Source organism: Saccopteryx leptura, chromosome 2, assembly GCF_036850995.1.
Source record: "Saccopteryx leptura isolate mSacLep1 chromosome 2, mSacLep1_pri_phased_curated, whole genome shotgun sequence".
Taxonomy (NCBI): domain Eukaryota; kingdom Metazoa; phylum Chordata; class Mammalia; order Chiroptera; family Emballonuridae; genus Saccopteryx; species Saccopteryx leptura.
This window is the reverse complement of record NC_089504.1, coordinates 141,154,027-141,169,356: the sequence shown is the minus strand read 5'-3', so window position 1 is coordinate 141,169,356 and position 15,330 is coordinate 141,154,027. Positions and strand designations below refer to the sequence as shown.

The 15,330-nt window shown below is 36.9% G+C and overlaps 1 protein-coding gene across 1 annotated transcript in view; it reads left to right on the top strand.

The window, feature by feature from the left end:
• Positions 1–14,969, top strand: part of SLC2A13 (solute carrier family 2 member 13) — a 359,257-nt gene extending 344,288 nt beyond the window's left edge. The window contains exons 8-10 of the mRNA XM_066368963.1: positions 841–962; positions 1,081–1,233; positions 9,802–14,969. Coding sequence (XP_066225060.1) covers positions 841–962; positions 1,081–1,233; positions 9,802–10,028 — 502 coding nt within the window. The 3' untranslated portion in view covers positions 10,029–14,969. The remainder of the gene's footprint in view (positions 1–840; positions 963–1,080; positions 1,234–9,801) is intronic.
• The last annotated feature ends 361 nt before the right edge of the window (positions 14,970–15,330 follow it).

The window sequence follows — 15,330 nt, the reverse complement described above, 5'->3', positions numbered from 1 at the left end:
CTCTGTGCATATTCCAGAGTCAACCCCAGGGAAACGGGGAGGGGTACAGGATTCAGGTTGATTAGTTTTTAAATGGAGTCAGCTTTTTAAGATTAAGTCAGTTCTGTCTACATATCTGTCTTGTTTGATGACAGCCATTTATAACAGGTGTGAGGGACACCTAATTGTGGCTTTGATTTGCATTTCCCTAATGACTGGTGATGTTGAGCACCTTCTCCTTTACCAGCGGGCCATCTGTATGTCTTTTTAAAAAATGCCTATTCGGATCTTCTGCCCACTTTTTAATCAGATTGTTCCTTTTTTTGTTATGAATGGTATACTCAAAGTATTTCTGTATTGCTCTTTTTTTGTGACAGAGACAGAGAGAGGGACACACAGGAAGGGAGAGAGATAAGGAGGATAAATTCTTTGTTGTGGCACCTTAGTTGTTCATTGCTTGCTTTCTCGTATGTACCTTGACCGTAGGCCTTCAGCAGACTGAGTGACCCCTTGCTCAAGCCAGCGACCTTGGGTTCAAGCTGGTGAGCTTTGCTTGAACCAGATGGGCCGGCACTCAAGCCAGTGACCTTGGGGTTTCAAACCTGGGTCCTCCGCGTTCCAGTTCAGCACTCTATCCACTGTGCCACCACCTGGTCAGGCTATGTTGTTCTTGAATTACAGTCACCTCTAAAAATTCTATGTGAACTTGCATATCTAATACTGTATATTTAAATTTTTTTCAAGGAAAACATCTTGAACTCTTTAATAATGTTAAGAAACATCCAAATGTGTCAGATGATCACATTGAATTTCTGCAACTATATCCTAAAACTCTAATATTCATATTGCATTATTTTTCAGGTGTGAAAATGAAACCATATTCAAAACAGAAGAAGTATTTTGGGCTTACAATTTCTGCCCTACCCCATACTCCTGGACTGCACTTCTGGGCCTTATTTTATATCTTGTTTTCTTCGCACCTGGTAAAAAGCCATCCTTCTTACTGCTGAGTTTATTAAATTGTCTCTTAGAGGAGACAAAAGCTACTCTTTTTTAAATTCCTTACTGTTTAACTGAAATTTTAAATTTTGTAATTCTCAGGAATGGGACCAATGCCTTGGACTGTGAATTCTGAAATCTATCCTCTTTGGGCAAGAAGTACAGGAAATGCATGTACATCTGGAATAAATTGGATTTTCAATGTTCTGGTTTCACTGACATTTCTCCACACAGCAGAGTATCTTACATACTATGGTAAGCGGCTATTTTTTCAACTGTATTTTTATTTTTCCTACTCGTTAGTCTATTAATCACAGATACTATACCATTTGTGGTTAAAGTACATACCATCATGGTATATTTTTGCTGTCACAAATATTTCTGTGTGACTTCCTTGTTCCCCTGAGTCCGTGGAAGCGTGCCAGGCACAGGTCAGAGGCACTGTCCCATCCTAGGCAGCACTGCTCCCTGTGCTGGGCACTGGACAGCCTCCACCCCACCGCCAACCCCAGCATCTCCCGGCTGCCTCCCCAGGAGAACCCTTCACAGCAGAGCTTTTAGTTGAATGAAGAAACACAACAGAGAATGGAAGAAAGATGTATGCAGTCTAGGGCTTTTTAAAGATATCCTGTGACAGGATGGAGTCAGGTCCGAGACCGGAAACCGAGGAGGGCTGAGAGAAGCCCCGCCAGGGCCACGCCTTCCCTGTACCACCTGTGTGTCCGGCCAGGGCGCGCGCAGCTCAGTGCCCGCAGACACCACGCACACCGCCAGACCTGCAGGCATGGCACAGTGTTCAGGTGAAATGTGTGGAGACCATAGCCCAAAAGAAAACAATACTGGGAAGAGGCAGAGTTAGGGGAAAACTTTGGGAAGCTACTACAAGTCCATTTTTACTCAAGTAAAAAGACTTCTGTCTTCTCAGCAAGAGGATTTCTTCATTGTATGAGTTTATAAGTTGTGGCTGGAGTCTAAATAACAAAATAGGAGATTCTCATTCTAATTTCTCGTAAGCCTCTGTGGTGTATATGGAATGCCTACGGCTTAGAACAGTGTTTTTCAACCTTTTTAACTTGGGGATTGCTAAGGCAGAAATAAAAACCATTATTAGTATTTTATGCATTATTTTTTAATTATAATACCATAAAATGAAAACTCTCAAATAACCAGACAATATATATATTTTTAATAGAATACAACTGAAATTTCTAGAGAGCAATATTTAATTCAAGTGAAGCTCCAAATATACCTAAGACAACCTCAATAGTACTTTCATCAGTGATACAGGCTGATAAGTAGAAACTGCCCTGCCATATGAGAATTCAACTAAGCTCACTGGGTCTATAATCTTCATACACCATCAGGGTGGCCCCCTCTTTCGCAGACTGGTGATTGCAAAACACTGACTTAGACCATTCCCTGACTCCTCCCTGTTGCTCCCCTCATTCCATGCTCTGGGTACTTATAATTTCTTTTTGCAAGAACAGGTTTTGTTTGTCAGTTCCCTGCCCCCACAGTACCAGACCATAAATCGCGTGAGCCTAGACGAGGACCAGGCCTTGCTCACCATTATAATCCCAGTACCTTCCAGGGCATCTTATTCACTTGATAACAGCCCTCAAAAGTGTTGATCAGCCTGGCCAGGCAGTGCGTAGTGGATAAAGCATCGGACTGGGATGCGGAGGACCCAGGTTCGAGACCCCATGTCGCCAACTTGAGCGCGGGCTCATCTGGTTTGAGCAAGGCTCACCAGCTTGAGCCCAAGGTCGCTGGCTTGAGCAAGGGGTTACTTGGTCTGCTGTAGCCCCACCGTCAAGGCACATATGAGAAATCAATCAATGAACAACTAAGGAGCCGCAATGAAGAATTGATGTTTCTCATCTCTCTCCCTTCCTGGCTGGCTGTCCCTCTCTCTGACTCTGTCTCTGCCACAAAGAAAAAAAAAAAGTGTTGATCAAATGAATAAATACATAAATGAATTTTGTAAATGGATGACAAATATGATAAACAGTATAAAAACCTATTCCTCCTCTCTTCTAAACATGCTGAAGTACTGTTTTATATAATAGTATTTGTCTAAAATTTTATTATCTTTATAAAACCCTCTCTCTCCAGTCACCATTTATATTATTTAGAAATATTTCTTTTGGAAAGGAAATGCAGAGGCTTTTTAAACTGGTTATATATTAAGTATATTCAGCTTTATCCCATTTGGCAATTAAAATTTTTGCCTAAGTTTATAAATTTATCTTCCTGACACCATAAATATTTACCCATATTGCTGATTCTTGAAAATGTTTAAATGTCTGAAGACCTAAATACAGACTAATATCCTGAGAAGGCATTTCTTAAAGAAAAGTGTAGACCAAATAAAAGTCTACGCAGTAAGACTTTTGATAGCAAACCACCTCTTTCCTGAATTTATGCTACCAGAGAAAACATGAGGCGACAGCCAGGCTTCTGTTGAGAATACCAGTTAAAGGAAGCCTTTTGCTCTGCATTAACTCAGCTTCTATCAGCTGAGTGCACTGGTCCATTAGGTCTGCTGCGGCTAATAATGGAACAATGTTTCAGTTCAGGTTAGTTTCCCTGTCTTTTCAATCGACATTTTAATCTGCATGCTATAATTTATGTAAGGTATGTTTATATTCCTGATTTAACGAATATATACCATAATGACGTGTGTCTGGAAATACCATGTCTTCTTTTATTTGCTCCTTTTTTTGTTTCATGAAACCTCAAATTTTGATTCCTTCCAAAACTACCCTGCTTAGACAGTGTTCCTTGGACCCCATTCAGTAATGTTTATTACTAAAATCACCTCTGAAATGTCACCAGTAAACCATTTTATGTATATCATGTGTGACTAAAATGCTCCCTTGGAGAGGTATTACAATCAGACATGCTCTTTGATTCCTCATTTTGTAAAATTCAATTAAATATTTATTTTAATCAGAAATTTAATACAGGACTCAAAGAAAATTGATTTCCTTGAGAGTAACACTAAGGAATGTCTGCGGTGCTTACCAATCCTGACAAACTCAGTACAGACATTTTGTTTTTCTCATTTTCATTCCAACAGGGAATAATTACATCAGTTCCAGAACTGACTTGCCCATTACATGGAGTAGGTCACAGCCCCGTGGGCCTTCCCACACCTCCGGTGTAACCACAGGCCTCACCAGTGAGGGCCACCTAGGCACTTTTGCATTAGCCAGCTTTAGATTTTATAAAAGGATCTTGTGTTTTATTAGAACTTGCTTGATATTATTTGGCTTTGAGAGTCTGAGTCACAAGTGAGAAGCTAGACGGCCTTTAAGAACCTTCCCAACCATCACATTGTTTAGCACTGACAGATTTCATTAGCTACTTTAACTCGTGCCACTGCTCTAAATTGTGAGAGGTGACGATTATTTCCTCAGTATTACATTTTATAAAGCCAAACTGGGTTTGCTCTGTTAGAGGAGTTCACAGCCTGAGCAGCCTGGTCAAGTCTAGAGTATTTTACCATCAGTATGATTAACATCCTTACCCATTCCCTCCACTAAAGACTCCATTGCTGTTCTTACCTCCACAATTTTATTTGTAATCAGAACACAGGATTTCATCTCCTTTCATTTTTTTCTCAAAATTCCCACATTCTTTAAGAGCTAGCTTGTCAGTATCACCATTGTGACAAAAATATTTCCCATTTACTACTCATACTAGTCTTGTTTTATTCTTTTCTTAATAGTAACTGTGCTTTCCTTTGGCAGAATTTAATAATGCTACCACTTTTTTGAGCACTAACATCCAAAATTCTAAAAAGCCTGTAACGATATACTGTTTCTATTCTTTTTTCTATTTAAGTAGAGTTGATACACAATATTAGTAATTTAGTGTCCAGTGTGCAATATAGTGATTGACCATTTTCATTCCTGACAGTGTGATCACCCCACTAATTCTAGTAATCATTTGTGACCATGCAACGTTATATTATTATTGACGATATTCTTACGTTTTCCACCCATCTCCTCATATCCTCCCTTCTGGTAAAATCCCTTTGGTGTCTGTTTCTATGAGTCTGTCTTTGTTTTGTTTGTCCATTTCTTTGATTTTTCAGATTCCACATATAAATGAAACCATATGGTATATTTATTTCTGCTTAACTTATTTCACTTAACACACCCTCTACAGTGTTTTTCAACCACCAGTCCACAAAAGAGTTAACCACCCTGATGTTGTACGAAGATTACAGACCCAGTGATCTTAATCAAATTTGCTTATGCTCGGGGAGATTTCTGCCTTAGCCCTCTCTGAAATAATTCTATTTTCACTGGTCCCTAAGTGTAAAAAGGTTGAAAACCATTGCTCTAGATCCATCCATATTGTTGAAAATGGCAAGATGTCATTCCTTTTTTATTGCTCTGTGTGTGTGTGTGTGTGTGTGTGTGTGTGTGTGTGTACCACATCGTTTTTATCCATTTATCAGTAAACACTAGGTTGCTTCCACATGGCTATTGTAAATAATATTGCATTGAATGTATTGGTGCACATATCTTTTCAAATTAGCATTTGGGATTTATTCAAATAAATACTCAGAAGTAGAATTTCTGGGTCATATGTTATAATACTTTTTAGGTTTTTTTCTGTATTGGGTTTTTTGTTTTGTTTTGTTTTTAATGAGAGAGACAAAGACAGAGAGAGGAACAGATGGGGACAGACAGGAAGGGAGAGAGATGAGAAGCATCAATTCTTCGTTATGGCACCTTAGTTGTTCATTGCTTTCTCCTTTGTGCCTTGACCAAAGGGCTCCAGCAGAGCGAGTGACCCTTTGCTCAAGCCAGAGACCTTGGACTCAAGCCATTGACCTTGGGCTTCAAGCCAACAACATTTGGGCTCAAGCCAGTGGCCATGTGGTTTTATATCTGTGATCCCACGCTCAAGCCAGATGAGTCCATGCTCAAACCAGTGACCTCAGGATTTCAAACCTGGGTCCTCTGCATCCCAGGCCAACACTCTATCTACTGCACCACCACCTGGTCAGGTTAATCTTTAGGTTTTGAGGAATCTTCTACTATTTTCCATAGTGGCTATTCCAATTTGCAGTCCTACTAACGTGCACAAAGGTTCCCTTTTCTCCACATCCTTGTCAACAGATTGTTTGTTTTTCAGTAATAGCCATTCTGACTGGTCTGAGGTGGTATTTCATTGTAATTTTGATTTGCATTTCCCTGATAATTAGTGATGTTGAGTATCTTTTCATATGTCTATTTGTCATCTGTATGTCTTTTCATGGCCTCTGTTCATTTACTGATCAACTGGGTTTTTTCCCCTCTGTTATTGAGTGGAATGAGTTTCTTATATTTTTTAGATATCAACCTCATATTGGATATATCATTTGCTGCAAACATTCAGTAGGGTTTTTTTTGTTTTGTTGATGGTTTCCTTTGCTATGCAGAAACTTCTTTGTTTGATAAGTCCCATTTGTTTATTTTTGCTTTTGTTTCCCTTGAGGGAACATATCCAAAACGATATTAGTCAGAATGATATCAAATATATAGTTGACTACTTATCTTTTCTTCTGGGAGTTTTATGGGCTTAGGCCTTAAGTTTAAGTCTTTAACCCATTTTGAGTTTATTTTTATATATGGTGTAAAGACCGTGGTACAGATTTAAATGTATGAACCCGCCCTGGCCGGTTGGCTCAGCAGTAGAGCGTCGGCCTAGCATACAGAGGACCCGGGTTCAATTCCCGGCCAGGGCACACAGGAGAAGTGCCCATTTGCTTCTCCACCCCTCCGCCGCGCCTTCCTCTCCGTCTCTCTCTTCCCCTCCCGCAGCCAAGGCTCCATTGGAACAAAGATGGCCGGGCGCTGGGGATGGCTCTGTGGCCTCTGCCTCAGGCGCTAGAGTGGCTCTGGTCGCAACATGGTGACGCCCAGGATGGGCAGAGCATCGCCCCTGGTGGGCAGAGTGTCGCCCCATGGTGGGTGTGCCGGGTAGATCCCGGTCGGGCACATGCGGGAGTCTGTCTGACTGTCTCTCCGTTTCCAGCTTCAGAAAAATGCAAAAAATAAATAAATAAATAAATAAATAAATGTATGAACCCAAACTATAAAACTCCTAAAAGAAAACATGAGCATTAAACTCTCTGACATTGCTCTTGGCAAGTGTCTCCTTGAGCGAGGTAAAAGAAGAATAAACAAATGGGACTATATCACACTGAAGAGATTTTGCACAGTGAAGGAAACCATCAACAAAATGAATAGGCAACCTACTGAATGAGAGAAGAAATTAGTCAATGATACATTGTATATGGGGTAAATATCCAAAATATCTAAGGAACTCATACCAAAAAAATAAATAAATAACAATCCCATTAAAAAAATGACTAGAGGACCTGAATAGACATTTCTCCAAAAAGGACATAACAGATGGCCAACAGATATATGAAAAGGTGGTCAACATCACAAATCATCAGGGATTTCAAAATAAAACCACAATGAGACCGCACTTCACACCTGTCGGAATGGCTATTACCAATAAATCAATAAATAAGTGTTGGTGAGGATGTGGAGAAAAGGAAACCATCACACACTGTTGGTAGGGCTATAAATGAGTGTGGCCACTATGGAAAACAGTATGGGGTTCCTCAAAAAAATAAGAACAGAACTACCTTATGACCTAACAATTCCACTTCATCATAGCATTATTTACAATAGCCAAGAAATGGAAGCAACCTATGAGTCCATCAGTAGATGAATGGATAATGAGTAAGTGCTTCATATACACAATGGAATATTACTTGGTTATAAAAAATAATGAAATCTTGCCATTTGCAAAATCATGAATGGATCTAGAGGGCTAGAGGGTATTATACTAAGTGTAATAAGTCAGACAGAGAAAGACAATTGCCATATGATTTCACTTATATGCAATCTAAAAAATAAATAATAAAACACTGAGATTCAGAGAACAAATGATGGTTGCTAGATAGGAGGACAAGGGTGGGCAAATGGGTAAAAAAAGGTGAAGAGATTAAGAATTACAGAATGGTAATTATAAAAATAGTCATGGTATGGTGTCAGCAGGGTACTAGACTTATTGGGGGGATCACTTCATTAGTTGTAGAAATGTCTAATCACTATGTTATACACCTGAAATTAATATAATAATGTATGTCAACTGTAAGTGGGATATGAAAAAATATACTTTAATAAAAAAATAGTTTTATAGCATGTCAGATGGTGATAAGTGCTATGGACCCAGAAAGTGGCAAGAACAAGGAGACTAGTGAGGAGACTACTGCAGCCGTGCAGACAAGGGAGGATGGCATCAGCGCACTGGTGAGAAGGGTCAGTTCTCAGGTGGTATCTGAAAGCAGATCAGACAGGATTTCCTAACACATCGGATACTGGAGGAGAGAATAAGGAAAAAGGCAAGGTTGACTCCCAGATGCTGGCATGAAAGACTGGAAAGATGGAGTTACCGTGGACTCCATTAAGACATGAAATCAGCAATGTCATTTTATGTCATTGTAGAAATACAAGATGAGAATGAAATTTCTTCCTTAGAGTATCTCCAGTCTAGCAGACAAGACAGACAACAGATGCACATAATTATAGTATTTCTTGGTTGCTCTGACAGGTGCCTAAGCAAGGTGCTGTGAAAGCACACAGGACAGAAACTGTACCCCTAGGCAAGGAACTGAAGAAGGACTTAAAAGCTACTGTCACATATGAGCCTGCTCTACTGCTCTTCTTGAGTTTGGCAATACATAACTTCACAAAAACAAATTGGATTATATTCACAGGGTTAGAACAACCAGGTTAGAATAACCAGGCTGGCAGTATTTTGGGGGTTCCATTTCAGACCACAGTTATGCATGATTGACCAGAGAGAAAGGTCAAATCAAGTGCTCTTTCCAACCTAGGCATGTATACTGGTATGTACACACACACACCAGGGCCTCCAATAACTTAGTTGCATTCAACATTGTTCTAACATTAGTGAGATATTGTAGGAATTTACTCTTATTTATGTCAATTAGCCTATGGTAAAATTGGTTTCTTTGGTTTCTTTACCCAGTTACCCCTTGAACACCACGATTTGAACTGTGCAGTTCCATTTACACACGGATTTTTTTCGATACGTAAATGTACTGTCTTTGTCTAGCTTACTTAGTGTAAAAATAGTCACACAACATATAAACCAATACATACAAAATACACAATATGTGTTAGTCACCTATGTTAACAGTAAGCTTCCGGTCAACACTAGGCTATTTGTGAAGTTTCTGGTGAGGCAAAGTTATAGGTGGATTTTCAACTGCACAGGAAATAGGGGCTTCTAAACCCCACGTTGTTCAAGAATCAACCAAACAGCCCTGGCCAGTTGGTTCAGTGGTAGAGGGTCGGCCCGGCGTCTGGAAGTCCCAGTTTCGATTCCCGGTCAGGGCACACAGGAGAGGTACCCATCTGCTTGCTTCTCCACCCTTCCCCCTCTTCTTCCTCTTTCTCTCTCTCTCTTCCCCTCCCGCAGCCAAGGCACCACTGGGGCAAAGTTGGCCCAGGCACTGAGGACAGTTCCATGACCTCTGCCTCAGGCACTAGAATGGCTCCAGTTGCAATTGAGCAAAAACCCAGATGAGCAGAGCATCGCCCCCTAGTGGGCATACCAGGTGGATTCCGGTCAGGTACATGCAGGAGTCTCTCTCTGCCTCCCTGCTTCTCACTTCAGAAAAATAAAAAATAAAAATAAATAAATACATTGTTTAGCCTCAGTTCCAAGAACCTATTGTGACATTCATGAGGACTTACTATACATTATTTTCCATCTCAGGAGCCTTCTTCCTCTATGCCGGATTTGCTGCTGTGGGACTCCTTTTCGTCTATGGCTGTCTTCCTGAGACCAAAGGGAAAAAATTAGAAGAAATCGAATCACTCTTTGACAACAGGCTATGTACATGTGGCGCTTCAGATTCTGATGAGGGGAGATACATTGAATATATTCGGGTTAAGGGAAGTAACTATCATCTTTCTGACAATGATGCTTCTGATGTGGAATAATTTTCAGCAGCTGATATATGTAGTTATTTAAACAAACTTGGGAGAAAAGAGTGGCAATTGGTGACCTCACTGCCCTGTTTCTAATCTGGTTCTTTCCACAGTCTAGTTTTGAATAACTTCATATTCTAGAATCTGTAGGAGGAAGATACAACCATTTTGACATTTTTTTTTCATTAGCAAAAATGTAAATATATATATATATATATATTTACAGAGATTTTAAAATAATCCTTGAACAAATGTGCGTAATTACTTCCTGAGATAGTCTACAGTGACTGTTGTATTCAGCGACTTCAGTTGTATCCTTCTTTCCTAAGACCAGACATAATTATTAGTGGCACCTTGAGTCAGTGCTAATCTAGCTGAATCATAAGTATGATATAAAGAAGGATGCTGGGATATGGTCCAAGGATGTTTTCTATCAAAACATAGGTCTGTTGGCCCTAAATTATTCTAAGGACAAGTATTTTATCTGTGATCAGCTGTTAGAAAGTAAATTCCATTAAGCTTTCATCAACAAATTCAAAAGTGCCTCTTACAAGGGCACAGCTGTCTTATCTCCTTTAGATTCCACATTTTTGGTTTCTCTGAATTCAGATCTTGAGAGTTCTTCAGAAACTGACTCTTGACAAGTCTTTTAGGGTGTTTTGAACATTATGAACATTATGAAAAGCAGGTCTTTTAGGGTATATTTTCATACATATTTTTTGCATCAGTGATAAGTGTACATTTTGCACAGATAAGCTAGCAAGTTTTGATAAGTATATTTTATTGCTAGAAAGCAAGAAAGAAAAGATTTTTATGGATCCCTAATGGATTTAAGTCACTTAAGTATGAAACTACAAATATAAATAGCACTAGATCTTCAACTGCATTTCTTTCAGGGTCAGATTTTGTTCATGCCAAAACCACCTGATACCATGCCTTTGCTCATCAACTCTTAAGTCCTACTGTTTGTGCCTTCTTTTCTGTTAAATAGCTGCTAGCAGACTATTTTCCCCTTCTTTTATTCAAATAATTTCTGAAACAAAAATGGAAGAAAATCAGTGACAATCCTGCTGTTAATGGTGTTTGTTTCATTAAAAAGGGAGTTATTTTTAACTTTTTATTCATCTTACTAAGGGAACTGTCACATTTTTTAACTTCATAATACTTGTCTTTTTTACTCTAAACACATAAACTAGTTTTTATTTTGCACATCCTTTCTCAATGTTCCTGACAATTTATTCCTCCCCAAAAAATACATAGATCTGTTTCTGGATGTTTCCCTTTACTCATGTTTGGCTTGAATTTTTTCCTTCTTGTTTAAAAATTGGGATTTTTCTACTGGAACAGGTTAATGGTTCTCGTATAGCATGTGTCTTTAAGAAATGTTGACTTTCTACGTTTCTATAATGTCTTTTCAAAGTCTTTGTTAGTTTTTATGTTCCTTTATCAGTGAACTCTAATTTTTGATCTTATATTAAGAACTATATATATAAGATATACAAAATTACTTGCTAGTTCCAGTAAAATTATGAATGACCTTTCTATGGACAGTTAGGAGTGCATAAGTTTGATGCATTTTAACATGGCTCTAAACATCTGATAAAGTACTCTTCACAGTGAAAAGGTGGCTATTTCTAAATTCAGTGTGTTCCTGCCAGTCTTCAGAATGTTTTGTTCAAATTAAGTCTAGCTTGTTCCTATCACAATGTCAAAGCTGAGAACGTGGCCAAGGAGGTTCATTCTCTAAGTCACCAGGGGTGTGACATGTGCTTTAATGGTCACTACTGGTCTAAAAATTTTTCTCTCTGCATATAACAAAAAAAATTCTAGTTTACTTTTTCCTTGAATTAGGTGCTTTGAGAATTGATTTCTAAGGAGATATTAATATTAATTTATATGATTTCATAGAGAAAATTATTATTCTATTGATAGTTCTTAACCCATAAGGAATTTCTTATCCATGTAATATTTCACACAGGTAAAGTGAAGTTGAAAGGAGGCTGTTGTGTGTTAAAATATAATAGGAGAAAAAAGTATTTAGACCAATAAAATACTTTAAGAATTTTTCTGATTTATCCAGATAATTGCCTCGGTTCTCTTTTACATACATTAGCCTTAATCCAGCTGGGCTGAGTGCACAGTAACTTTATATCCATAAATGCACATGATAGCAGGGAACAGTAGGCACACCTCTCCTCTATTCTCTTCAACCCCTTCTTTAAAGGATATTTGTTATTTATATAGCGATAAAAATAATAGTCCATATCTTTGAAGTACAGAACAGAGAGGCACAGTACAAAAGTTATTTATATATTTTTAAAAACAAATAACTACTTGAAAAGGAACCTTATACAATTAGGGTATTATTTTTAGATTCGATGACTAAAATTTTAATGTTTAAATTTTGATTTTTTTTATCTGATGCACCTTTTAAGTTCTCAGCATCTTTAGCTACCACTATCAACTTGAAAACATTCCATTTAAAATATCGTCAAATACATATTTTGTAGGACAATTTATATATGGTATGATTTAACTGACCATATTAAAACACATGAAGCATCATGCTTTTAACTGAAATTATAGGTTGTTTCTAAACATGTTGCAAATTCAATAGACATATATTAAATGTTAAGAAAATATAGTGAAGAAAGTTGTAACCTCTACTGAGGTTTATTAGCTGGATGACTGATGAGATTTACACTAAACTTGAGAAATATAACTTTTCATCTGCATCTGAACACTTCAGTCAAAAAGTAATGTCAGATAAGTTTTGAAAACCTGGTATTGACATTTTCTTCAATATGAACATGCACCTTAGTTAATAATTACCCAACACATGATTTTTACTGAACATGTAAAAGAGCTAAATTAAAACTAGATTTTTAAGGTTTAAAATTTTGTTCCAATCACATGCAATTCAATGATAGAAAATGCTATAATAATGCTATCAAGTGCTTCTCATACTTTATTTTACCACTGAACAATATTTAAGTATATGAATCCAATTTTTTGTTATTCACTCTAAAATGAGAAATCCTAGAAATTATTCTAATTTCAAAATCAGTTATCAAGAGGAAGAATGAATAGGAAAAATATAACAACTTACCCTTTTTCTTTGTTCAGAGAGTAAACTTGAAATGCATTATAATAACCCATAGATCCTGGGGAAGATAATCTACAAAATATTCTCCATATGTTATCTGAGAAAATCACACAATCTAACACTAACATAGTTTACCGTACAGTGAGGGGACTAGAAGAATTGTTTTGCTTTTATTCCATTGGCACAGTAATTAATAAAATTAGTGAAATATTTTGTTATAATCAGAATTTGTTAACCATTTTCCTACTTATAAAATCTCAGACTACATGAAGCACCCAATAACTGACAGTTGTCATGACAAGTTTTCTTTTCTTTTTTTATAATTTTATTTTTAATGTGGCGACATCAATAAATCAGGATACATATATTCAAAGATAACAAGTCCAGGTTATCTTGTCGTTCACTTATGTTGCATACCCATCACCCAAAGTCAGATTGTCCTCTGTCATCTTCTATCTATTTTCTTTGTGCCCCTCCCCCTCCCCCTTTCCCTCTCCCTCTCCCCCCTCCCCCCGTAACCACCACACTCTTATCAATGTCTCTTAGTCTCACTTTTATGCATGACAAGTTTTCAATTACCAAATTCAGATCTTTTCACTAACAACAAATATAAGAATGACATGCCAGGCCAGGAGCAGAGAATTTATAATATGTGCTTTTATAAAGCAAAATGTATTAAATTGTGTATCATATTTACAGCTTATATGTTAAGTGCCGCCTATGAAAAGACATGGAATTGTTCTCTAGATTAATTTTAACATCCTGTTTTCTCTCACTGCCTATTAATCTTCTTAGCCTCATGTGCAGTAATGTTCAGCTAACTAATGAAGGGATTCAGGTTGTAGCAGTGTTTCAATGGTCAGTATATTCAGTTCAGGGTTGGCAATATTGCTGCTGTTTTCTAGAAATAGCAATCATTTAAGAATGCCAAACGGCTAACCTATACCAACTCTCGAAATTTTTGTGTGCCAATAATCATTGAGATATTTTATAAGAGTGTTAATCTTCAGAATTACATGGAAGAATTATATCCTAATTTGCTTGTAAGTATAAAGCAATGATTCCTCTAAATCTTGACTTTGTATGTATAAAATAGTCTGTTGCACTTGAGTGATTTGGTCTATGGAATGTTAAATACCCACCTTCATTTAGCAGTAATATTCCAATTTTCATTTTAGACAGTTCGTGTATTTGATTTTGTCATATCAGTATAAATGAGAAAAAGAAATGCAGCTACTTCAAGATAAAAACCAATGTTTTGTAATGTTTTAAAATTTTAATAATATTCGAGTATCATTCCATCTCATTAAAGGTTAAAAAAGGTGGGACTCAACTCTAGCCAAAGTAGTAATTTATACTCTACACGTCCAAACTGGTTCCTAGCAGCTTTTGGATTATATCTCACTTGATGTTATAATATCTTTTATTTATAATGTTCAAATTTCTATTTAGAAATTCTAATGTATATCTAGATTAAATCAAAATAGTTTTATGCTTTTAAAATGTTTTCAAAGTGTATATTTTAATTTGAGTGCACGTTACATAGTGTTTAATATTAACATGTCTTGGCAAATCCAATATAAATATTTATTCCTACATGTGACATATGAAATAGCTCTTAAAAATTATGAATATGTATCATTTCTTTCAAAGTCATTCTAGCCTATAACTGTATCAAAAGTATTGTATATTTTATGGAGATTTAGTGATGTATAAATGTTTTTTAATTTATTTTATCAAAGGTCAATCTTTACATAAAATTAAAATCTTTTTTTTTTAAAAAAAGTGTCAGTGAGTGCCAGAAATGTAAATGAAAATAATCAAATAAAAGTTAAGATAATTCATTACTCATTTATCTTCCTTGCATGTCTGTATTTTCTGTAATTCTCTTCCTTAGGGTTTAGGCTTTAGATTATACAGGAAAAACATCTACAAAGAGTCCTTATATCTCTACATATGCAATCCTACTCATTTTGATATTTTACCTATTTTGATCATGGGTAAACACATATTTAAAAATATTTTATAATACCTAAAAATTGTTCTAAGGAATTATTCTAAATAGTAAATATAAGACTTTGAAATGCTTAGGAACCTTTGAAATACTATGTCTGGTTCTTATCAGAACCAGATGTTAACATGAACCATTGTCAGGTTGTTTGCTACTTTGTAAATGAAAACAAAACACCTGTTGGATGACCAGTTAAT